Below are 24,779 nucleotides of genomic sequence, written 5' to 3'. Positions count from 1 at the left end.
GAAACAGTCCAAATTTACTATTGTCTACATCTCACCTCCGATTATAGTATTCGGCCAAATTTACCCCCACCGCTATACTATTCGGCCAAATTTATTTCTACAACAAACTTTTCAAAATTAGCTATCAATCCGTTAGGTGACCCAGAATCTCCCAAATTATTTTAGTTAAATCACTTATTCTTCTTCTCGATCCACTATTTTCAAAATAGTTGACATTTACCTACTTTCTTAATTAAAAAAAAATAAGAGAAAGAAATATTAAAATAATACAGCAGTTAGTAAACAAAGTATAGTAAATTGAAGAATTTAAATTAAGTAGCTTGTCTAAATTTCAAAAGTATTTACAATACCCCCAACTTTAATGAATTCGTTCCACCAAAGGTATGAACACTTGGCAAGTATTAGTGATAGAAGTTGAAGTTCCTTTGAAATTTTGCGTTGTCGAATTCAACTTTACATTAATCAAATGCCTACGCATTGTGCACTCTTAAGTTAGTCGACCGAACTCTATACTAGCTAGACAATTACAAAATATATTCGAATATACATGTACATACATGATGAGTAGCCGCATATAATACATAACAAATAGACCCACAGAATTCTGCGGTGTGAATATGGTTGAAAAATTATTAAATTTTTAAACCAATTCCAAAATTATTATCACAAGAAGAGAAGTGAGTGCAATGGTAATTAAAAATATCCATGGATAATTTGTATAGTTTAGCACCTTTAGCATTCACATTGATAGTAATTTCTGAAAATAGTGGATCAAGAAGAACAAGTGATTTAAATAAAAGAAATTTGGGAGATTTTGGGTTACCTAACGGACTAAGAGGTACTTTTTAAAAGCTTACTGATGGTGGAGATAAATTTGGCCGAATAATATAATTATAGGGGTAAATTTGGACCTTTTCCCTAAAAGAAATGAGAAAAAAGGGAATACACGTGCGTAAATTCTGTATCAGACAGAGAAGATGCCTTTGGAGAAGGTCATAAAGGTTTAACGCAACATTAAAATATTATCAAATATAGGGTGTGTTTGGTATGGAGGAAAATGTTTTTCATGGAAAATTTTCTATCATGGAAAAAGAGTGATTTTATCACTTATTTTCCCTTGTTTGGTTGGTGAGTGAAAAATAATTTTTCAAAAAATATTTTCTAGTGTTTGGTTAGAGATTAGAAAATATGTTTTTAGAAAAATATATTTTTATGCTACTCTCCTCACCCCCTTTCCCCAAGTCCCATGTTTCCTCCCCCCTCCCCCCAATACCCAACATTTTCAAGACTCTATTTTTTCAACAATTTAATTATTCTTTTAAAAATTCACACAAATCCAAAGGAACTAATATGCTGCTTTACTTTTTGTTATGCAAAACAACATTGAAATTTATGCTCCATAACTATAAAAGAATACTCTTTTTTGGTTGAAAAAGAAAGTACTCTTTCTCCAACATGAAAATAAAGTAATTATTTTATTGAAATAAAAGAAAATACATTTTCTATATCATGAAAAGAAAATACTCATTTTGTTAAAATAAAAAAAATATTTTTTCTATATCATGAAAAGAAATTATTTTTTTGTTGAAATGAAAGAAAATACTTTTTCTATATCATGAAAAGAAAATACTCATTTTGTTGAAATGAAAGAAAATAATTTTTCAACATCACGAAAGAAAGTACTTTTTTTTGTATCATGAAAATAAAATACTCATTTGTTGAAATAAAAAAAAATCTATCTATAACATTAAAAGAAAGTATGATTAATAACATTTTTATTTAGGGTGGGGGCGGGGTGAGGTGGGAGCGGGTGTGTGGAGTAGGTTGGTGGGGATGGGAAATTGGGTGGGAAAGGATGAAAAGAGTTTTGGAAAATGTTTTCTCTTTTCTTGGCAGGGAAAATATTTTCCTCCAATTGGAGAAAAATGAGTTCTTGGAAAAAATATTTTCCAAAATATTTAAATCAATCAAACATGAAAAAAATATTTTCCGAAAAATATTTTCCTTCGTACCAAACACACCCTTAGAATTCTTTTGAAACATCCCCTCGTGGAAGAAAGAAACAAAGAAATACTAGAGACCACACGTTTAGGATTGTAGATAAATATTTGCAAAAAGACAACACTGTAAAATACTTCTTCCACGTCTCTAAGGTACAATTTTAACAAAAGATTAAGCTCTACGCACCAATTGGGTAAAAATATTTATACATAGATTACTTAATTATAAGGGGACTACTAGTAAATAATTATAATAAGTATAATTGCTAACCTAATAAAAATTTTAACTTACTACCATAGGTAACAACTACATTGATAGTCATTTATGTTGGGATCGAAATAACAAGGCGTCATGCTGAAACTAGCAAAGTAAATTTTGAACGACGATAAATCCGACAACAAAGAAAAGTATATTAAAAGAGGTATGATAGTTTAATATGATTTGGTCGATTGACCTACATATAAGAAAATAATATAACAAATATAAAAAATTATCGAAAAAATAATCTTCCCCTAATAAGATTCTTTTAATGACTACATGATGAATGCTATTGTAGTGTTGTCATATGAGAAGGAAGAATCTTTGATTTATAAAATTGTGAAACTTCTTCCAAGAAAAGGATCTGTTAAATATGAAGAGATCTATATTTTCTTTTTAGGAATAGTAAGTCAATTATGGTTAATATTTTGTCTTTCCCTCAAGTAAAAAAAACTCAAACATGGTAAGGAAGTCAGGGCAAACCCTTACAATTCTCCCAGTTTACTTGAGTTTCTTGACAAAATTTGATTGCCGTCTTCACAATCTTCATCACTGTTGCTTGTCATAATTAAAAGTGGGTATGAGTTGAAAATAGGAGCCTTGTGCATAAGTGAACACGAGTTGAAAATATTGGAGCCATACGTTAAAAGTGAAACCCTGCATTAAAAATTAACAGGGTTAAAAGTGGAACTAATATTGTGGATGTTATTATAATGTTGTTGCACGAGAAGGAAAATCTTTAATTTGTAGAAGTGTGAAACTTCTCCTTTAGTAAAAAGATCTATCAAATATGAAAGAGATTTTTATTTTTCTTTTAGGAAAAGTAAATCAATTATAGTTAATATTCTGCCTTTTCTTGGAGTAAAGGAAAAATCCTAATATGATACAAAAAAAAATGGCAAATCCTAACAATCCTTCCATTTGATCAAAGACATTCAAGCCGAAGTAATTCAACTTACTCAAAAGGAGAAAAGCGTTAAGCATCCTCAACTATAGCTCCAGAAGGCTCTAGTTCTGTGAGTTTTTACTGAAGGTATTACCTATAAGCTATAATAAAATGAGTGAAAATAGTTGTCAACGCTTCTTAGCTAAGATCAGCTTGCTTAATTAGTAAGAAATTCTCGTAATTTGTCTCAGTAAACAAGGAATTTTGGTCAATCTGATTCTAGAAATTGAAAAATCAAGCCTCCACTAATTTGGCTTTTTTAAGTAATTGGTCAACATGTTAAGGAGTTAGCACACCAGATCCATTCACAAACACACGACACAGTATGATGCATTGAGACAGTCCAAAATGTCAATAGCCTAATCAAGAATAAGCTATGTCTAATTCCAATAGTCAAAAAGCAGACAACATCATGAACAAAAAAGGCAGATTATTGCTGACATCATTATTATGACAAGTGAATAAAATCAAATTTGCTAGTCCAAATTGAGCAACTTTAAAAACTTTTCATCTACTATTACCCCATAGTTAGGAAAGTCTCATTTTTACCCTTGACCTTTAAAGGAGCTTCAAATTGACAACTTGATGGTATTTTTAAATCATAGTAAAAGGTGGAGGGATAAATTGGGATAAACCCTTTTTCGAGGAATATAGACACGTGGAGTCAACCCATTTCATGCTGGAGGTCCATAAATAGTAAGGGCAAATATGAGACGATTTGCTAACGATAAGGGTATGAATGAACAAAAATGTAATAGTGGGCAAGATTGAGCAATTTCGTATAGTACATGAGCAAATTTTGACCTTTATGACAATAGACATTCTTGGGCAAAAAGAATTCAAGATCATAGTTCATATAGCATCCCCCTACAATCTCATAATCTGAAAATTACATATGGTCTATCATCAGCACTAAATTGAAGTCTGAAAGTGCAATGAGAAGTTAGGATGCCTTTGCCAAATGATCCTGCTGTGAATGCCAAGCCACAACATCTTTGTATGATAAGTTACCTCCGAATATATTCAAAGCACTGCCTACTGTGACATCCACACGCCCCATGCCTGCAACTTTGATATTTTCCAGATCATCCATTATAGTAACACCTCCAGCATATGTTACAGGAGTCTGATAGGAACATGAAGATAATTAGGTCACATAATATATTAAAGAAATAGCAAACCGAAAAGCACAATAGCATAGTACTAGGCTGCTACAAAGGTAAAAGTGTGCAACGAAAGGTTCAATAATGTTTCATCATAGCCCATACATGCATTAGGCTTGAGATTGCACACATCCTCTCAGGATATTTCTGCATGGGAGCTAAATGAGTATGATAACAATGTAACAGGTCTCTGCGCTTAAAGACAGATCATGATTCGTCAACCTTTCTAGATAGTAAAAGCAAATGAATGCAGGAAAAGAAGTGTTACTGCCATGTCTAGATGAGCACTGTCTAATGCAACCAATTTATACCGTCCCAAAAAATTGAGTGAATTTAGAAAGGATAATGGGGAAAACATATACACATAGGTCAAGAATCATGCCAGGCACTTACAGGGGAGTACTTGCCAAGCAATGCCACAAGTTCCTCATCTATTCCCAGCCTGAGGTACAAAAGAAGCAGAATGTCACGTTTGCTTAATGAACAGTGACACAAAAGCATGTCCCAATTTAACTAATCCATTGTTCTTCATATTAATATCGCATTCTAGTGTGTTATATTTTGAGAATGCAGCAGAAGGAGATACATGTAACAAAATTCAAGATCTTCACTTTTTCTTTCCAGCGATACTCAACAGTCAACAATTATAGTGGATTACAACAGCATACTTTTCTTCAAGCAGAGACAAATCAAGACATTTAAAGGTCAGTAGTATGCTTATTCAGAATTGTTGCTAGGGTAAATGGTTTGCCTTCAAAAAGTTACGGGAACAGTTGACATGGTTCTCTTTTCTCTTTCTTAAGCATATAGATAATAGTTGAACCAAATTTGTTTGGGATTGAGGAGCTGTTCATTGATTTCTTAAGCATTTTTGGCAGTCCGACAACTTGCGCAGTTTTGGTCTAAAATACCAAGCCATAGAACCTTTCATTATCACATCTATTTTAATTGTTGTAGCAACTCAACCAAGGGATAAGATATTGTGCTGGGACTGACTTTTTGCCTTCAACATCAACTCCATGAACCAGAAACTCATCAGCATACTGCGCAAGAAAATCCAGAAGCTTCTGATCGAGATGTACATCACTGAACTTCTGCCATCTGTCTGTAACAATTACATATTCACCCTCCTGCATGCCATAATTTCAGGTCATCGGTGTGACTTATATATGATAGAAGAAAGGAAGCATGAACTGAGTCAATTGCACAAATTTAATCAATGAATCCAGCGTAAGCCAGTCTCATTAACATTACCAATTTGGATTGCCTAGTTCAATAAGAAACATTCTGCAAGTAAATTAATTAGTTGTAACCCTTTAAGAATTCTTGTTTAATCCTATTCTGACATGGCCTGAAGTTTTCTTTAGCCTTGCCAGGAAAAGAAGAATTCATATAAGATAGAACTAATTTCCTTAGGTTCCAGCAAAAGAAGACAATTAATCTATTTAAAAGCAAAAGGTAAGAGAGAGAAGAGAAGAGAGAACAAATTTACCTTTTTCCGGCAACTAAGATCCAAAACAAGCCTTTGTTTTCCAACAACACGAGAGAGTTCCTTCAGTCTCTCAAGGTCCATTTGCCCATTGTTAAAAACATACTGCATTGTAGTAAAAAAGTATCCAATTAAGAATATCTGCATAATATTATTTTCTTTGGCAAAAAAGCCGTCAATGCCCCATTCATCAAGAATCCAATCGAGTAAAAGGAAAGCAAACACGATTTGAGACTATTTTAATTATTCAATCTAGAGAAATAAACGAGGTATAACAACAATTTCTCTGCAAAACTTGGGAAAAAGAACCATCAAAGAACACAAGAAATTCAAAGGAAATCATAATCCCTATGCTAACTATTTTTTATTTTTTTTTTAAAAGAATCCCTATGCTAATGTTATACAATTCATCTTCAAAGCTTATTCCTTTTCCTGAATTTATCTATTGTTTCTAGTACTTATTAATGCTGCAGATTTCAAGGTTTTATTCTGATTTGGGATATTAAGGCGCTGTTGTTGGGTCTTTTGGGATTTAATACAGTTCTTTATAGCAAGTGTTGCTCACACAGACTAGTTCTTGTTTAAATTCCAAAGTATTTTCTGGTCAACAGGTTGTGGTTTGTCGATCAACCTTTTTTTTACAAGTTGGCAATTAACTTCTTCTATAGGAGAACTGCTGTCATCCTTCAGTATCAAGAACAAAAGGTTAACACAAATGTTACGTAAGGCCCTCTCCTCACTCTCGCTAGCCCCTACCCCAGCTACTTGTAATTTCTCTCTTTTAATTCTGCAACTGATGCTGCTTCAACAGCACTTCTGCAGCCCAACCACCTTCAAACAGTAATCTGTCATTAATTTCATTGTTTGCTTCCAGATCAACCACATGTTTGCTTTAGCTCTTTCATCTCATGCTAGTTTACTTCCAGCTAACAAATGTTTATCATAGTTATACCAATGCTAAATTTAACCTTTTAGAGCTGGAAATAATGGCTCCGCAGAATTTTATTTGATCTATTAAACAAGTGTAGGTGCACATGCTGATTCAGATTAAGACGGACAATGACTCCTCCATGCCCTGCCCAATCCTACCAACAGACATGTGGAGAGGTCTGGACTGTTAGGTGAATACATACTAATATGAAAAGATCAATTCAAGGATTAGAATAGGCCTTCATCTGCTTCCATTCTCATGAAATGTGCAATATTAGTCTATTAGAAAAAAATCGTATTCAATGTGGTAGGCATTTAAATCTCTTTATATCCATGCAAATTGTACAAGTATTTTAATGATCTGTAAGCTCAAGAGATAAATGATAGCTATAGATCCTGAGAAAATGTAACATGAAAGAATGGCTCAAAAGATTGCTGCTTAACAAGAAATTACTATTGAAAACATACTGATGTGACAATGACATGGCTGGCTCCTTCTTCAATGTAACTTAATGAATTTTCCGATTTGATTCCACCTCCAACTTGCAACCCACCTAGATGTTTTTTTATCCTCAAAGGAGTTCACCAGAGGAAAAAATCTGTGAGATGAAATATAGTATCGACCCTATTCTAAGACGCTCACTGATTCCAGAAACAGAAATCGAAGTAAAGAGTTTCTTGGTAAAGTTGTAATTGAGGGGGTCAACAGCTTAAAGATCAAATGCAGTTAGATAATTGTATCAGTAACCAAGTAAAAATGAGGATTCGTGTAGCACACTCCAACTACTTTGGTATAGAGTTTAATTGAGTCAATTGGCGCCTAAACACACAATTTAGATAAGCTTGGTCTTCCAGGAAAATGGCATGAAAGATAAAAATGTAACATGGAATTGAAAGAGCACAGCCGAGAGTGGAGGAGTGCTACGCTATATGAAAATACCAAAAAAGGTGCAAGGCAAGCTGTAAATAAAGATTGTGAGACCAGAAAATGCGAGGAGCACACATATGGACAATATCAGAAATAATCACATCAGACAAAATGCAAAGTAGTAACACAAAGGACAAAATGAGAGAAGGTGCTCTGAAATTGTATGTCCAGTTTTAAATCAACCTTCATATGCATCTGCCAGTTGGTGTGGCAATATGATTGTTAAAGATGATAAAAGCTAATAGAATAGAAATCACATGAAACACAGTTATCTCAAAAGACCTACAACCTCCTATATCCAATGAGAATTTAGCTAAAAACATAATACTGCGGAAGTAGAAGACCAATATGAGCTGTAACTAGTTGGGTTAAGGCTTAGTTGTTGACTTTTATTACACTTAAATTAGGTACGATGTTTGTTAGGAGTCTTTTTATTCTGGTTAGAGATGCGTATGCTCATATAGGGAAAAGAGTGAGATTTAGCAAATTTTAGAGAACCAACAATTTGTTCTATTATTGAGCATTGGAATAAAATTAATCTACATCTAGTGGAAATGATACGGAGAATTCATACAGCGGACCCCACTTGTTGTTACTGCTTTTTACCTTCTCAAGGTAGGGGTAAGGTTGTGTACGCACTACCCTCCCAAGATCCCACTTGAGGGATACACTGGGTTTGTTGTTGTTTTTGTTGTTGTTGTAATAGCACATGTGCACGATTGTGATACTCGGATAAAGCATCTGCGGCTACTGTGAAGTTTGATAGAAGTTTTCTAACAATACTTTCTATAACAGCATCAAATCACATCCTCCTTTTTAGAAACCTCAAAAAGTAAACTCTTAAAGATGGTGTTATCAGTATGCTTAAGAATAATTTGATTGCTTTCATTATTGAGAAGCTTGTTTATCTCACAGAAAAAGAACCTGTAATCTCTATAACATCAACAACTAGAATAAACAGAGATATACATTGTTATGACGCAAAGGTCAGACAAGAAAGATTGGAATGGCAAAAAAGACAATTACTGTTAAAGAAACAAGAAAAAAGAACACTAATTACCAGGGTAAGCATGCAATGCTTCAATTGCAGCTGATATGCTCAAAGGATCTACTCCAAGCATAATAACATGGCCACCTAAAAGTCCATCAACTCTGTAAAGCTTCGCATATTCTGCAGCTGATTTATCAGATTCAAAGTTAGTGACCAGACTCATATTTCCCTCCTTAGAATCTCGAAGAGTGGATCCAACAATTTGTTTAACTTTTCCCTGAAACACAACTTAATTTTTGTAAGTATTCAGTATTGAATAATGTGATCTAAGTAACAAAAATTCTGAATCAAGTGCAACTCTGACCTTGTCAAGTAATCATCACATACTCGAAGGATTTCTTCACCTTCTCTAACATATACATACCTATTTTAACAAGTTTCAAGTATGGGTGTTTAACGGGCGGGCTGGGACGGGCTGGACACAAAAAAAACCAGCCTGTCCGTTTAACGTTGCGGGCTGAGTTAACAGGCTGTACTTTTTCGGGGTTTTTTTTGTCCGTCCGGGTTCGGGCTTAGCGGGCTGGACCGGTCCGTGCAATTTTTATTTTTTTTTAAAGTAAATTTTGTTTTTCTTATTCAATGTTATTGATACTTAAGTGTTTGCAAACTTTTAAGGCTTAGAATTAAACTTTGAAGTTTAAAGTTTTAAATTTGAAATTTGAATTTTACAATTTGAAATTTGAATTTTACAACTTTAAAATTGAAATTTGAAAGTAAGTGGCTACAAAAAATTATTTAATAAGACCAATAGGCAATATGTAAGGATCAAGCTCCGAAAACTTTCATTTGATATTTTTATTGAATAATATATAATACTTCAAATTAAGTTGCAAGTTCTTTTTTGATTTATTTATTTTTGAACTTGCAAATTAAAAGTTTACAACAATTATAAAAAAAGAAATAGTACATCACATGCTTTGCATCATTTTTGTAAGTTCATCCATGTCAACATGAGGTTCCTGGTTTCCGGCATTGGTTAAATCAGAACCATACACCATTATATCTCCAATTTCTTGGTCCTCCGCTTCATCTACCTAGTCACGCCCTTGATTTCGCCGTTCTGATCTTATCTAATCTCTGAAGCATAGATTTAACAACAAAAGTATATCCTTCTTTCTTCTTCAAATTATGTAGTAAAAGAGAAATTTCAGCAATATGAACTAAACCATTTGCAATAATAGGATAATTTGCAATATTTGAGAAAAAAAAAAAAAAAAGAAGTTAAAAAACGGGCTGAACCGGGCTGTAGCCCGTTAAAAACCCGTTAACAGGCTTAGCGGGTTCCGGTGCACCCGTATCAAAAACTGTTAGTTTGAAACCCGCTCCCCGCCCAACCCGTCCCAGCCCGCCCCCCACGCTACAGTACCGGGCTGACCCGGGTTGTAAACGGGTCAGCCCGGCCCGATTAACATGTATAGTTTCAAGTATGAGTTATTAGCCTAAATAACTACTAATATCTTTTGCACCTTTTTTTAATTTTCTTTTATTTTCTATTATCCTTTTTTTTTAACAAGGTAAGTAAATTTTATTAAAGAAAGTATCAAGATGTTACTGCAAAATAGGATATAAATAAAAAAAGTCACAATATAGCATTAGTACAATCATCTAAATGAATCTAAAAAGTCTAAAACATCTGAGAAATCTTCTATTGCCCTCTCCTTACACCAGAAACAAATTCTCTATGCATTTATACTTCGCAACTGCTATCTGTTTCTTTTCTCCATCAAAATACCCCCTATTTCTTTCCAACCATATACTCCCTAAGATGCATAAAGGAGGTGTTCTCCGAATTTTGTTATTGCTTCCTCCAATCTTCCTTACTTGCCAGCTTGACAATAAACTCTACACATCTATTGGCATCACAGGTTGCACTCCAAACATACATAACAAGACTGTCCAGAACTACCAGGAGAATTCACAGTAAATCAGCATGTGATTGCTGATTCTACTTCCTTCTCACACAGATAACACCTGCTGCATATTATAAATCCTCTCCTCTGGAGCAAATCTTGAGTTCAACAGGCATTTCTTGCAGCAACCCGGCCAAAGAATGATAGTTCTGATGGTGCTTTCGTTTTCTATATCATCTTCCATGGCAATGCCTTCGTCCAGTTATTCAGATTTTCCTGAAACACGTTATGGCAGCTACTAACTGTAAAATTCCTTTATTATTTGCCAGCCACACCTGTGTATCTTTCTTTCTACTGTCCAGCTTGAAGGGTTCTAAAATAACCAACAGCTTTTCTCATCTAAACCAGAATACCAGACTATTTTAAGTCTTCCTACATTATGACAGTTTTTGTCGCACAGATTTCAGTCATTCTATCAGTGCTAGCACTTGAAACCAGTAGAAATAACTTTAACTTCAAATAGTATAACGAAATGACTACCAAACCCCTGCATTGCACTCATCTAACATAATAAACCCTAAGAAAAGTAGACTAACTACCCCTCAATTGGTTTCACAGCTCAATTTAGGGAAGGGAAGGAGACAAACAGGCATTAGGCCTTTCCAAGTTAAAATTAAACCTTTGAAAGATATATATAGCTCAAACTAGGGATACCAAAATGTCAAAGGTAAACCATAAAAAAAAAAACCACTACACCTTGTGTATGTCAATGCAAGGGAGAAACCTAACCCCACATCGTATGGACAGTCTCTGAAATCCTGTATGAGAACCTGTATAGTTCGAAGCAATAGAATATATATCACTTCACCCGATACAGCAAATGATGCTATTAAATAAGACATACCATAAGGAGGCAAAGCCATAGCGGGCATGCAATCTTGCATTCTTCTAAGAGCACAATATGCAGAGTTGAGATTCTTCCCCATTAATAAATTGCTGAGATATGATGCGGTTGGAGTTGCTTGAAGGCTCTGCATTCTCGGATTTAGCTTTCAACCGAATGCCTATCCAATATATATTTTTCAGCTAGTTTGCTTATTTAGAGTAGCGTGGATATAGACACGAGAGTTGTTAAAGCCACAAAATGTTTGAAAATTAATGGTGTAAGACATAGATTGGACACAACATTATCTTTAACTGGCAGAATAAATCACCCTCAGTACCCTTATAATATTAATTTTACACAGTCGTGGATATGTCCTTTTATTTCAAAATCAAGAACCTAAGCTCCTATATAATGAAAATCCTAGAACAAACATTAACCATTACAACAACAACTAAGCCTCAATCCCTAACAAAATGGGGTCGGCTATATGAATCCGCACTGATCATCCTATTCCATATATTAACTCATCTCAAGTTTGATCGGCTATATGAATCCTCACTGATCATCTCAATCCACATAAACTCATCACAAGTTGGGGTCGTTTATATGAATCCTAGCATCTCACTCCATATAAACTCATCTCAGGCCAACCAACAACAACAATAACAAAAAACCTAGTATATTCCTACAGGTGGGGTCTGGGGAGGGTAGTGTGTACGCAGACCTTACCTCTACCTAGTGAAGATAAAAGAAATTAAAAATGATGATAAAAATAAAAATGAAAGTATTAGAAATTCTTTATATTTTCTACTGACGTATATATCTTAACCATTAATGGGGCAAAGTTATAAACGTGTTCCGAATATATTAACCATTAATCAAAAAGAGAAAGAACGAGTGTCAATGTATTCCAAGTACTTTGTATACGATTTCCATTAGATAGGGAGTCAAAGTATTTGATATTAAAACAAGCGGAGTATATCCGTGACGCATAAATCAATATAATTTAAGTGAAATAATCACAAGGAAAATTGAAATTAAAAGATCAATATTTCTATACTAGAGTTTATGGAATTATAAAAAAGAGACCAAACATAACTTACGAATACAAAATGCAAATATACCATTATTAGGAATTGGTTGTACTCATTTTCCCTTTAGGGGTTCTAAAAGATATATATTCTTATTTTCCTACTTAAAAGGTTTAATCACGCCTGAAGTTTTCCCATTTCCTGTTCAAAGGATTTGAAACTTTCTTACAACATATTACACCCATTACTTTTCTGGCCAGTTTAACATCCGAAAGAAAATGTGACAAATATATTAGGTTTAAACAACTCTAACAAGATTTCTAATCAAAATATTCAAACATATGCCCACATAAATATTTATTCTCTTTTTCAAAAATCCATAAAAGTTAATATCTAAAAATCTTATTTCTTTAATTTCACTTTTTCGTTTGATTACTTTACTTTTTCAATTTATTTTAATCAACTTATACATGGATACAACTTCTCTATTTTAAAACCTAACACTTAATTTCTTATATAATAAAAATACTAAAGCCGATATATTTGTGTAGCATTTCCATTACACATTGGGTTTGTAAGAAAAGCGCCTTGAATTTTCTTTATTCAAAACTTGGCAAGTTGTTTAGTGGCAACTTGTACTAAGTTAACTTGCAACTTGTTTATGTTGAGAGCAAGCTCGTTTGCTGGAAGTTCGAGGGGAGGTAGAGAAAACCACCATACCACCGAATTCCTATTAAATGCATTCTACTGCAAGCCAAGAGAAAGGTACTATGCTGCTATAATAAAAATGGAAGGTGGAGTGCTGATGCAAGGATGTGTAGATTCACAACTCAGAGGAGTTCATAAAAAAGATCATACATAGGAAGATACAGTTAGAACTCAAAATATTTCCCTGATAACAGAAGTTGCCATGAAGTTGGGGAACTTCAAGTAATAGATTGAGCTGATCCACCGTAATAGAAAATGCAACCCAAGGTGGAGATTTGTTAGAAAAGTGTCTTGAAGTAACTTTTTCGGCCAGAACGCTACTCTTCTTAGTCATGGCTGTTTTTGAGAAGTCTTGAAACGGAAGCTTGGATCTTAAAAACGAGATAATCAATATTAAATCCTTTGTACTAAAGCAGAAGCTTCGATCTTGAAGCGGAAGCTTGGCATAACTTAGAATTACTTCTTTGTGTACATAGTTTAGCCGAAAATTTTCTAGCAAAAACTATTTATTTTCCGGCAATAAGTATGAGGAGTTTGTTTTTTGGACCATTTCACGCGCTTGAAAAATGTGAAAAACTTTCACCTTGCCATGTCAGCCTTTTGTGTTTGAATGACACACTAAATACCTGGTTAAAGTGTTCAAATGAAACGGGCTTAAGATTAAGCATCAAAGTGAAAAGTAAAAGCAAGTTAAAGGGGCTGCCGATGTATTTGCATTCGAACTTTTGCTCCTGCTTGGGTTATCTCTTACATCATAAGAGGTTGTCAATTTCAAACTTTTCAAGTCATAAACAAGTTACAATCCAACTTAGTACAACTTGTGATGTATTTTCAATGTTTTCTTCCTCCTGCTTGATTCCACGCTGACATCATGTTTATCAATTCGAACTTTTGCTCCTGCCTGGGTTATCTCTTACATCATAAGAGGTTGTCAATTTCAAACTTTTCAAGTCATAAACAAGTTACAATCCAACTTAGTACAACTTGTAATGTATTTTCAAGGTTTTGCACCTCTCAAGCACGAAGAAGGGAGAAAAACAAAAGCACCCTGCTAAAGTTTTTCACAAAACTAGCAAAAGCGTAATTCAAACTCAAGTGAGAAGAATGTAAAATGAAAAGAACCTTACCCACTCGTTCCTCAATCCCGCAAGATTTAAAGAAGTATTGAATAAAGGAAGAAGAATCAAACAAAAGAGAAATCACGTTTTTGAAACAAGAGCTTAGAAAAACTAATCACCAATGTTAATATTCAGCATATTGAGCCCTATAAATAGGCATTACAATGAGTAGAATTGATGAGGTTAAAGAAAACTAATCCTAATTAAACTAAAATAAGAATAAGGCTAGGAAAAACATATTCTAACTAAAATAAGAGAAAGAATTCTATAGGAATGGGATGCCAATTAACAATGCTAGTTTGACTAGAACTACAAATTTAATCCTACTAAAACAGGAATCAAATTACCAGGAAACAAGAAATAAGAAATCCTAAACTTCAAGGAAAAGAAATTCTAATCTTGAATGGATTTTTGGACTTCTTGAATCTCTTGGATTTTTGGCCTTCTTGATCTTGCATCAACTTGCACACAAGTTGTCACTATATAACTTGCCAATTTGAATAGAAAAAATTCAAGACGCTTTTTCTAACAAATGTCCTCACTTGAATTTTCTAATACAATGGATCGGTTCAGTCTCAATCCGCTCAGTCTTAAAGCTCTCTAACTTCATGGGAATGTTTCAATCTCTCTAGAATCGTGCCTCCTATGCAAAAACTTTCTTATGAACTCCTCTGTGTTGCGCACCTGCACATGCTCCAGTGCATCTGTACTACAGTTCAATTTCAGTATTATGGTAGCTTACTCAACCTCTAACCGAACTTCCCATCAAGAAGCTCCTGCAAAGAAGCAAGCCTTTCAATCCCCCTCGACCTGAATCACCTTGCGCATTCCCAACACTAGCTTGAACTCTATAGTGTTCACCTGTTGAATAGATATCTAAACGCCTTATACATGCCGTAAAAAGGTCTTCACCTTCCATCCATTATAACCCCAAGATAGGTAGGTATACAGGGGAACTCATATTCACTCATCATATTTTATTGTTAACAAGCCGAAGTGATAGGAAATACACAATCAAAGTGTATAAAAAATTGTGAACTGCACCTTAGCGTGAACACAATGCATCAAGCTCTTATACCAATTTGTTAACCCTGAACACGATCAATTGATTCTTTTGATTGAAAAGGACAACAAAATAAGATAGTAACTGCAACAGAAAAATAGTGACACCGAAATTTATGTGGTTCGGCCAATTATGTCCATGCCCGCGAAAGGAGGAGGAATTCTACTATTATAAAAGTGTGTATAGCGATAATACAAATTAGAGACTCCACTCTAATTTACCCAAAAAAATACCGAAAGTATATCAGAAATTCACTTCAAGAGGAATGTCACACAAGTGTATCCCAAACACTTATTCTCTAACATTTCTCACAATTCTCCCATTCTACTTTACAATTCTCTTTACTCCTTATAATTGCATAAAAAAAACTCTCTACCTCTCTATTGCCTACAGACGACTACATCTTTCTGATCTTGATACTTTCAAATGAAAGAGGAGTACTCTTTATATGGAGTATGGAACCTTCTGCTTATGTTATTGCTGATATCATCAAAGGTCATCAATTTGAAATTTTCTTCCTCCTACTTGAGTCATCTCTTAAAGGCTGCCAATTCAAACTTTTCAAGTCTTAAACAAATTGTCAACCAACTTAGTATAACTTACACACAAGTTGCCACTAAGAAACTTGTCATATTTGAATACAGAAAATTCAAGAAACTTTTCTAACAGGGCTAAATTTTTGTTTCAAACACGTGACGAGAAAATTATTTATTTAAAAACTTAATATATAAAAATTTGATTGCTTTAATTTCAATTTGCCTTTTGACTACTTTAAATCAATTTAATTTAATCTACTTATATATGGATACAACTAAAATCCAGAGGCAATAACTGTGATCTCGTTTTTTTGGGGTCTAATCTTGGTTTCTTGCTCACGTATCATGTCGCTACCAGCGAAAAGAATATATGTGAGTTATTATTAATACCGTTAATCTGCTCTCTCTCTCTCTTACTTTTCTCTTTCTGGCGAACTTGTAAACCCAACCAGTAATTTCCGGCGGAACTCTGGCGCAGGTAAGGATCTCTCTTCTCTCTCTCCCCTCTCCCCTCTCTCCTCTCTCCTATTCTTCGCAGTTCCCTTCCCTTCTCTCTGCTACACTGCCGCTTCTTTCTTTTCTTGAACGCACAGCGGGTGTCCTCTCTTTCCCCAACTTCATTCCCTCCCCTCTCATTATGCGTGTGTGTGTGTGTGTGGTGTGTTTGTGAACACGTTTTCCGATCAGATTTCCAGCGCTGACTACGAGCGTCGGCCGTCAGGCAGGTTTTCGGTGAGCAGTTAGACGCTGCAGTTGGAGGTCAGATTTCCGGCGGATATCTTGGCTCAAGGCGACATTCTACCAGGGTCTAGTCGATTTGGCAGTCCGTCTACAATCCAGGTTTCGTCGCTCTTGTTTACTTTTATCGGGAGTTGGCACCTCTTATTCTTCAATTAGTATTTCTATTTTCCTTGTTGTTAACCAATTAGTTTGGGATAGATTAAGCCTAATTCTTGATTGCCTACTTGTACTCTTAATTAGTGCATTTGCCTGTCTACTTTCTTGATAGTAACTGTTTTGGGATTTCTAGTTTGTAATTTTGATTCCTATTTTCTTTGCGGCTGGCTTTTTTATATATCTATTTTTATCGCTAGTTTAATTCTTGCTTGTTTGTTTTCTTATCTGTACGCATAATTAGTGGTTAGAGCTTAAGTATTAGACTTGCCTCTTTTAGTTTAATCCTTTGCCTGTTTGAGCGCCAGTTCTAGCATAATTTTCCTTAGATTATAGTGGCTGGAGTGAGTGATGGTAGAATAAAGTCATGTCCTCGGGTGGGGTGCGGGTGGCGAGGGGCGGGGGAAGGTGGCAAGGGAACCTCTAAACTGAGAGTTGGGTCCTGGAACGTAGGTACTCTGACGGGGAAGTCAATAAAGTTAGCGAAGATCCTCCAGACGAGGAAGATCAATATAGCTTGTGTCCAGGAGACTAGATGGATGGGTTATAAGGCTCGAGATGCTAATGGGTATAAATTGTGGTACTTAGGGCGCGTGAGGGGTAAAAATGGGGTAGGCATCTTGGTTGACATGGATCTTAGGGAGCTAGTGGCAGAAGTTAGGAGAGTGAACGATAGGCTGATGGCTATTAAGCTGGTTGTGGGAGGGTCTACTTTAAACGTGATTAGTGCTTACGCGCCTCAAGGGGGTTTGGACGAGGAGATTAAGAGGCATTCCTGGGAAGACCTTGACGGGTTGGTCTGTGGCATTCCGCACACCGAGAAGTTATTCATAGGAGGAGATTTCAATTGTCACATTGGGGCGACCTCTAGGGGTTATGACGATGTGCATGGCGGCTTTGGTTTTGGAGTTAGGAACGGAGGTGGTACTTCGTTGTTGGACTGTGCTAAAGCCTTAGATTTGGTGATTGCTTACTCGTGTTTTCCAAAGAAGGAAGAGCACTTGGTCACCTTCAAGAATTCATTAGCCAAGACTCAAATTGATTATCTACTCCTCCGGAAGGGTGATAAGGGTCTTTGCATGGATTGCAAGGTTATACCGAGCGAGAACCTCACGACTCAGCATAGGTTATTGGTGATGGACTTAGAGATCGTGAGGAAGAAGAAGAAGCGGTCTGGTATGGTCAGCCTAGGATGAGGTGGGGTGCCTTGACTAATGACAAAGCCTAGGAGTTGGGGGAGGGGGGGAGGGGAGGAAGTTATTGGCTATGGGAGCCTGGAAGAGCAGTGGGGATGCGAGTTGTATGTGGACCACGACAGCGAAATGTATTAGAGTAGCTGCGAGAGAGGTGTTAGGGGTCTCGAACTGTTTCTCTGGCGGCCGCAAAGGTGACTGGTGGTGGAGTGAAGGGGTAGAAGAGAAAGTGGAGGCCAAGAAAGCAGCGTACTTGAAGTTTATAGAGAGCATGGACGAGGAGGCGAAGAGGACGAACAGGGAGGGGTATAAGAAGACTAAGAAAGAGGCGAAGTTAGCGGTTACTGCGGCTAAGACTGCGGCGTATGGGCGTTTGTATGAGGAGTTTGGGGCCAAAGGCGGGGACAAGAAGTTATACAGGCTAGCCAAGGTGAGGGAGAGGAAGGCCCGTGATCTAGATCAAGTGAAGTGCATCAAAGATGAGGAAGGTAGAGTTTTGATCGAAGAGGCTCAGATTAGGCGAAGGTGGCAGACATACTTCCATAAACTCCTAAATGAAGAGGGTGATAGGAACATTGTGCTGGGCGATTTGGAGCACTCCGAGATTCGCCGGGATTTCGGGTATTGTAGGCGCATAAGAGTAGAGGAGGTTGAGGGGGTTATGCGCAAGATACACAGGGGTAGAGCAACCGGGCCAGACGAATTCCCTGTGGAATTTTGGAAGAATGCAGGTAGGGCAGGTTTGGAGTGGCTCACTAGGTTGTTCAACGTCATTTTTAGGACGAAGAAGGTGCCCGAAGAATGGAGGTAGAGTACGATGATTTCGGTGTATAAGAACAAGGGTGACATCTAAAGTTGCAATAATTATAGGGGGATTAAGCTGCTGAGTCATACGATAAAAGTTTGGGAGATGGTGGTTGAAGCGAGGGTGAGGAGCAATGTGTCCATTTCTGAGAACCGGTTCGGTTTCATGCGGGGACGTTCGACTATGGAAGCCATTCACCTTGTGAGGAGATTGGTGGAGCGGTATAGGGAGATGAAAAAGAATTTGCATATGGTGTTCATTGACCTAAAAAAAGCTTATGACAAAGTCTCAAGAGAGGTGCGCTTTGGAGATGTTTGGAGGCTAAAGGGGTCCCAGTAGCCTATATTAGGGTGATTAAGGACATGTATGATGGAGCCAAAACTCGGGTTAGGACAGCGGAAGGAGACTCAAAACACTTTCCGGTTGTGATGGGGTTGCACCAGGGATCAACTCTTAGCCCATTTCTATTTTCCTTGGCAATGGATGCATTGACGCGACACATTCAAGGAGAGGTGCCATGGTGTATGTTATTTGTTGATGACATTGTTCTTATTGACAAGACGCGGGGTGGTGTTAACGAGAGGCTGAAGGTCTAGAGGCAGACCCTTGAGTCTAAGGGTTTCAAGTTAAGCAGGACCAAGACGGAATACTTGGAGTGTAAGTTCAACAACGTTATCCAGGAAGCTGATATGGAGGTGAGGCTTGATATACAAGTCATCACCAAGAGAGATAGTTTCAAGTACCTTGGATCTATAATACAAGGTAACAGGGAAATTGATAAGGATGTCACGCACCGTATCGGAGCAGGATGGATGAAGTGGAAGCTCGCTTCCGATGTCTTGTGTGATAAGAATGTGCCGCTGAGACTTAAAGGCAAGTTCTACAAGGTTGTAGTTAAACCGACTATGCTGTATGGAGCAGAGTGTTGGCCTGTTAAAAATCCTCATATCCAGAAGATAAAAGTAGCTGAGATGAGGATGTTAAGGTGGATGTGTGGGCATACCAGGTTGGATAAGATTAGGAATGAAGTTATTCGGGATAAGGTGGGAGTAGCCCCTGTGGAGAATAAGATGCGGGAAGCGAGGTTGAGATGGTTCGGGCATGTTAAGAAGAGAAGTATAGAAGCCCCGGTCAGAAGGTGCGAGAGGTTAGCCTCAGTAGGTATTATGAGGGGTAGAGGAAGGCCTAATAAGTCTTGGGGAGAGGTTATTAGGCGGGATATGACGCAGCTGGAGCTGACTGAGGACATGGCCCTAGATAGGAGGGTGTGGAGGTCGAAGATTAGGGTAGAAGGCTAGTAGGTAGTCGAGCGTTTCTCTTTGTTTTACTCAGTTCGCTAGCATTAGTGTTAGTATGATATCCTTCTACTCATTGGCTTTTACTACCTATAGTTTAACTGCTTTCTTGACTTCGGTATTTTTTATTTTGTTGTTATTCCTACTTGTTGCCACCTTTTTCCCTTATCTTCTTCCATCCGTTCTCTAGCCGAGGGTCTATCAGAAACAACCTCTCTGCCCTTCCAGGGTAGGGGTAAGGCTGCGTACATCTTACCCTCCCCAAACCCCACTTGTGAAAAATTACTAGGCTTATTGTTGTTGTTATATATGGATACAACTCCTCAATATTAAAACCAAACACTTAAGGGCCCGTTTGGACATACAATTTGGTTGAAGATTTTTCCAAAAAAATTTTACTTTTTTTCGAAATCAGCGTTTGTTCATAAAATTTTAAATTTTCACTTAAGATGTATTTTGGAAATTTTCGAAAATTTGAAAAACCGCAAAAAGCTATTTTTCAAAATTTTCACTCACAAAACTTCAAAAACAACCCAAACTTAAATTTATGTCCAAACACAACTCAAAATTTCAAATACCATTTTCACTTGAAAATATTTTTCACCATTTTTTCGAATTTTACAATTCTTATGTCCAAACGCCTACTAAGTCCTTACATAATAGAAATCATATGCCCCATATATTTGTGTAATATTTCCATTATACTTGGGGTTAAGTACTTATTTGAAATGCAGGAGTGTGCCCACATATACATCGGATAACAGATAGATGAATGTCAAGAATAATTTACTTTAATAAACATAATTCTCATGTTAGCAAAATATTCTCAAAAAACAATTCTCATATTAGCTAAATCAAAAAGAAAATGCAAGATAATTATAATAGGCAAAAAGACGTATTCCACATACTACATCCAAATATCAAATAACTGCAATATAATTAGCAGCATAATTATCACATTACATGCATGGCTGAAAAATAGCACAATACTGAAATGTGATAGAAAGAAATAAAATCAGAATAGCAATTTCAGAAAATTGAATAAAAAGATTCGTTATACAGAACCAGAATGAGAAAAAAAAGGAAGAAGAATGGTGTGGACGAGAATTACCTCCACCAATTTGGAGCACGTCTCAGTCGCCGCAGCAGTAGGAGGCAGGCAAGTAGCTTCTTCGTCCCTCCCAAAATGCGTCAGGGTTGGGATAGTTTTTTCGATTTTTTTTTTTTATCGGATGTCCCCGAAGTAACAAATTTTGATTTTTTATTAACTTTCTTTTTTCAAACACGCAGAAAACATTTCCTTTTGAGTTATAGCTTTGTTTTGCTTTTTATGTTTGTTATATTTTTTGTTTGAATTATTCCCTAGCAAGTTCAATTTTTTTTTTTAGCAAATATACCACTAAGTTGTGTGCTTAGTGGTATTTTTTATTAATAATAATCAAAACAAAAATAACAAAATACAAAGTGTCAGGAGGTCTCACAAAGTGTAAATGAGTGAAATATGAAAGTACATCAATCCTATTATCAAAGTTGAGGAGTCACGCCTGGACTCCTCAACTTTGATAGTACAAAAAGAACTATGAAGCATATTCCTTAGAGGAGTCACGCCTGGACTTGAACATGTATAACCATTGCTTTCCAAGCTTTTATAGCATATTTTGTAACTCTACACTTCTGATTCTGGGCATAAACCTTTGGAATCCTGATTATATGGTAGGTCCAGATGATACCTAAAACAGTACTCCACTCTTGACAAAGCCAATTTTGTAACTAAATTACACGCAATTAAGTACATTGTTACTGTCCAAGTCAAGGCATTGGTGATGTAGTTGTGACTTTGCCTTAGGGTTTTGCACTTGTATCTGTCCTCTCTCATTACATACCTGCCAAAACTATCATCCTCATGTGTGAAGATGAATAATATACCTGGCATTTCCTCCGAATGATGCTCAACTGGCCCGCAACATGTTGGGAACTCCCATGGTTTAAAGTGTCCAGCCTTGACATTAGCACAGTAATACGCGTGTCCACAGCCCTTGTGTTGTCATGTGGCCTGCCAGTATTACCTTGTATGACCTCTAGGAAGCAGCAGATGTAATGGAAGGTGCATCTTCTAGTATAGTACTTCCCATCTTCACCAAACTGTAATTCTATAATGCTTCAGTTTGGTTGGCTCATGTACAACCTTCACCCTGTCTTGTTAAGTAAGTATTTGGGCTGGTTTATGTAGTGCCTACACCTACAGGGAATGAGTATCAAAGATACTAATACCACCCTAATAGGCTTGGCCAACACATAGAACCAAGCACCATCTAAAGTACCTGCAAAACAAGAAACTATGTTAGTGGAAAAATTTTCCTACTCTCCTCACAATAGATTCGAGTAGAAAGAGCAGTGAGATATCCTTCCCCTAAGACCTTCCCATAACCTCCAGTATACATCCTCATCAACCTCCTTACTACCCAGAAACTCCCTATCGACTTCAGTTCGTTGGAATGCATCATCATTTGGAGTTTGGCTTGCCAGTTCTTACCCTAATGTAGGGTATCTGTAGCTTGTCATTGTTCAATATCTTCCTCATTTGTGTGTCTAGTTCCTCAAACGAATGTACTTGTACCAATGCATGTTGTTCGAGTGTCAAGTTAGCTAAATGATCTGCTAACTTGTTGCCCTCCCTCAGTACATGAATTACTTGAAACACTCCTCTAGACAATAGTGTTTTAATTTCCTCTACTTATTGGCTATGCTACAGGGTGGTTCCCAGACTTCCTCCAGTATTCTCTTCATCAGCAAGGAATCTGTTTCAATTTGACATGGAGGGAACTGCTATTGAGTTATGTATCTGAGAGCTTCAAGGATAACTTGTGCTTCAGCTATGGAGTTTATTGCATCAACAATTGAGTCTGCCTGAGCATATATAAGGTTACCTATTACATCTCTTATGCAGAATGCATACGAAGCTCCTCTATTGTCTCCTTTGCAAGCACCATCAATATTGCATTTGATCCAGCCCACATGAGGTAAATGCCATAACACCTTAGTATACTTTAGTTTAGGGACATGATGTAGTAACTTCTCATGAAGGTCTGGCCAATTTGCAGTAACTCCCTTGAAGTTTGGCCTCCTTACCTTTAAGAGTATTTGTATTGAGGTTGAAATCAGAAATATCAGCATGTTAATAGACACATTCTTCCCATGCATTCCTGAATTTCTCCTCTTTCATAGGTGCCACACAATTAGACTTGGCATAGCATGATACACTACCTTCAAACTTGTGTTAACTGGCCTACTCCACCATTTATTTATGACTTGTGCTAACTGTTTCCCTGCTTTTTTAATCCCTGCAGGTGCACCAAAGTAGTCCCAAATATATCTGGCAACTGGAGACTTCAAAAAGACATGAGGCAGTGTTTTCTTCTTAGGATTTCTACAGTACCAACACCTTGAAGTTCTAAAGTATCCCATCCTTAAGAACCAGTCATCTAGTGGCAACTTTGTTTTCCTTAACCTCCACATAAAGAAACTAACTTTGAATGGTAAGCCTTTTACCCAAACGAATTTGTATAGCCTGTTTTCTTCCCTTCTTCTCCTTGTGTATTGCCATACAAATTTCATTGTGAAGTGGCCTTTTGATTCCAGTTCCACCATGGTTTGTCCTTCACAAGATAGTCTGCAAGTGATGTGATGTTCTCCAGTATATGGTCAGCTATATAATCAGGCAACAACTCCCCCAACAACACATCATTCCATGCTCCATTCTTCACCACTTCATCAACGTACCTTATGGATTCATCAGACCAATGGTCTGCCCCTGAAGCATGGTAAAGAGCTTCAAGTCCAGTCCAATTGTCATACCAGAAGAAAGAGTTTCCACTCTTAAATTGCCACCACACCTTTGGTTGGAATTCTTTTTTCTGTGAATTGATCTTGAAAAAAGTCCACTGCCTCCCTAGCTATTTCACCTGTGTTTCAATCCAATTGCCATTGTTATAAAATATTCTGGATACCTGCAACCTTTTCCTTTTGCCTTTGACATGAGCATGAAAGAATTTTGTGTTTCTATCCCCATCCTTGAACCACTGCATACCAGCCTTTTGCCTCCAAATTTCTTCTTCTAAGTGATAGAACCTTGTAAGATCAGCCTCAACCTTATGCAGCTTAGCTTTATTTTGAGTTGTTGGATTTAGTTCAAACTCCACCTCATGTACCTTAATGGTATCTTTTAGTGCTGTAATTTGTTTAAATATGTCTCCAAAAGTCTCCTTGCTCCAACCTGCTAGTGCTTTCTTTACATTTTTTAGCTTGTTTTAAAACATAATACATGGATTCCCCACACTATCAGTTGACAAATTCTCCTTCACCACATTCAGGAAAGTATCATGTTTTCTCCAAAAATTTAGAAACTTGAAAGGTTTCTTAACCTAGACAGTATCAATGTTACAAGATAACAAGATAGGGACATGATCGGAACCATATTTAATCAAATGCTCAACTTCGGTACTGGGAAAAGATCCTGAAATTGTTGATTAGCCAATAATTTGTCAAGCCTCTTGAAAATGCAATCATCATCAGACCTCTCATTCCATGTATATAGACTCATTTTGAAGCCCAAATCATACAATGCACATGTATCA

At 36.6% G+C, this 24,779-nt stretch overlaps 1 protein-coding gene and 1 long non-coding RNA gene across 5 annotated transcripts; one reads left to right on the top strand and one right to left on the bottom strand.

Moving 5' to 3' along the window:
• Positions 1-3,941: 3,941 nt before the first annotated feature.
• On the bottom strand, positions 3,942-21,447 carry LOC104102484 (1-(5-phosphoribosyl)-5-[(5-phosphoribosylamino)methylideneamino] imidazole-4-carboxamide isomerase, chloroplastic-like). 2 transcript variants are annotated; one of them, XM_009610198.4, is made up of 9 exons: positions 21,257-21,447; positions 11,521-11,680; positions 11,373-11,446; positions 8,776-8,983; positions 7,256-7,341; positions 5,861-5,962; positions 5,365-5,498; positions 4,762-4,810; positions 3,942-4,331 (listed from the first exon to the last, which is right to left on the bottom strand). In XM_009610198.4, the coding sequence occupies exons 2-9, from the start codon at positions 11,651-11,653 to the stop codon at positions 4,149-4,151; spliced, it is 969 nt and encodes a 322-aa protein (XP_009608493.1). In that variant the 5' UTR covers positions 11,654-11,680; positions 21,257-21,447; the 3' UTR covers positions 3,942-4,148. The 2 variants fall into 2 exon arrangements, with proteins under 2 accessions (XP_009608493.1, XP_009608495.1); XM_009610200.4 differs by lacking the exons at positions 11,521-11,680; positions 21,257-21,447 and adding an exon at positions 9,071-9,130.
• Positions 16,215-24,478, top strand: LOC104102485 (uncharacterized). 3 transcript variants are annotated; one of them, XR_001970500.3, is made up of 4 exons: positions 16,215-16,436; positions 16,646-16,798; positions 22,898-23,165; positions 23,493-24,478. It is a non-coding gene; the product is annotated as an uncharacterized lncRNA (long non-coding RNA). The 3 variants fall into 3 exon arrangements; XR_001970501.3 differs by having other exon boundaries at positions 16,220-16,436; positions 16,684-16,798; XR_001970499.3 differs by having other exon boundaries at positions 16,225-16,436; positions 16,680-16,798.
• The last annotated feature ends 301 nt before the right edge of the window (positions 24,479-24,779 follow it).

The sequence above is a fragment of the Nicotiana tomentosiformis genome, chromosome 5 (assembly GCF_000390325.3).
Source record: "Nicotiana tomentosiformis chromosome 5, ASM39032v3, whole genome shotgun sequence".
NCBI classification, from domain to species: domain Eukaryota; kingdom Viridiplantae; phylum Streptophyta; class Magnoliopsida; order Solanales; family Solanaceae; genus Nicotiana; species Nicotiana tomentosiformis.
The sequence above is the reverse complement of the archived record's forward strand: the minus strand, read 5'-3'. Positions and strand labels throughout refer to the sequence as shown.

Coding starts and splice junctions, on each gene's coding strand:
- LOC104102484 (XM_009610198.4), bottom strand. CDS start 11,653: ATGCAGAGCCTTCAAGCAACTCCAACCGCATCATATCTCAGCAATTTA. Junction 5,963..7,255: donor GCCATGTCATTGTCACATCA/GTATGTTTTCAA, acceptor ACTACAATGCAG/TATGTTTTTAACAATGGGCA. Junction 4,811..5,364: donor GTTGATGTTGAAGGCAAAAA/GTCAGTCCCAGC, acceptor TTTGTACCTCAG/GCTGGGAATAGATGAGGAAC.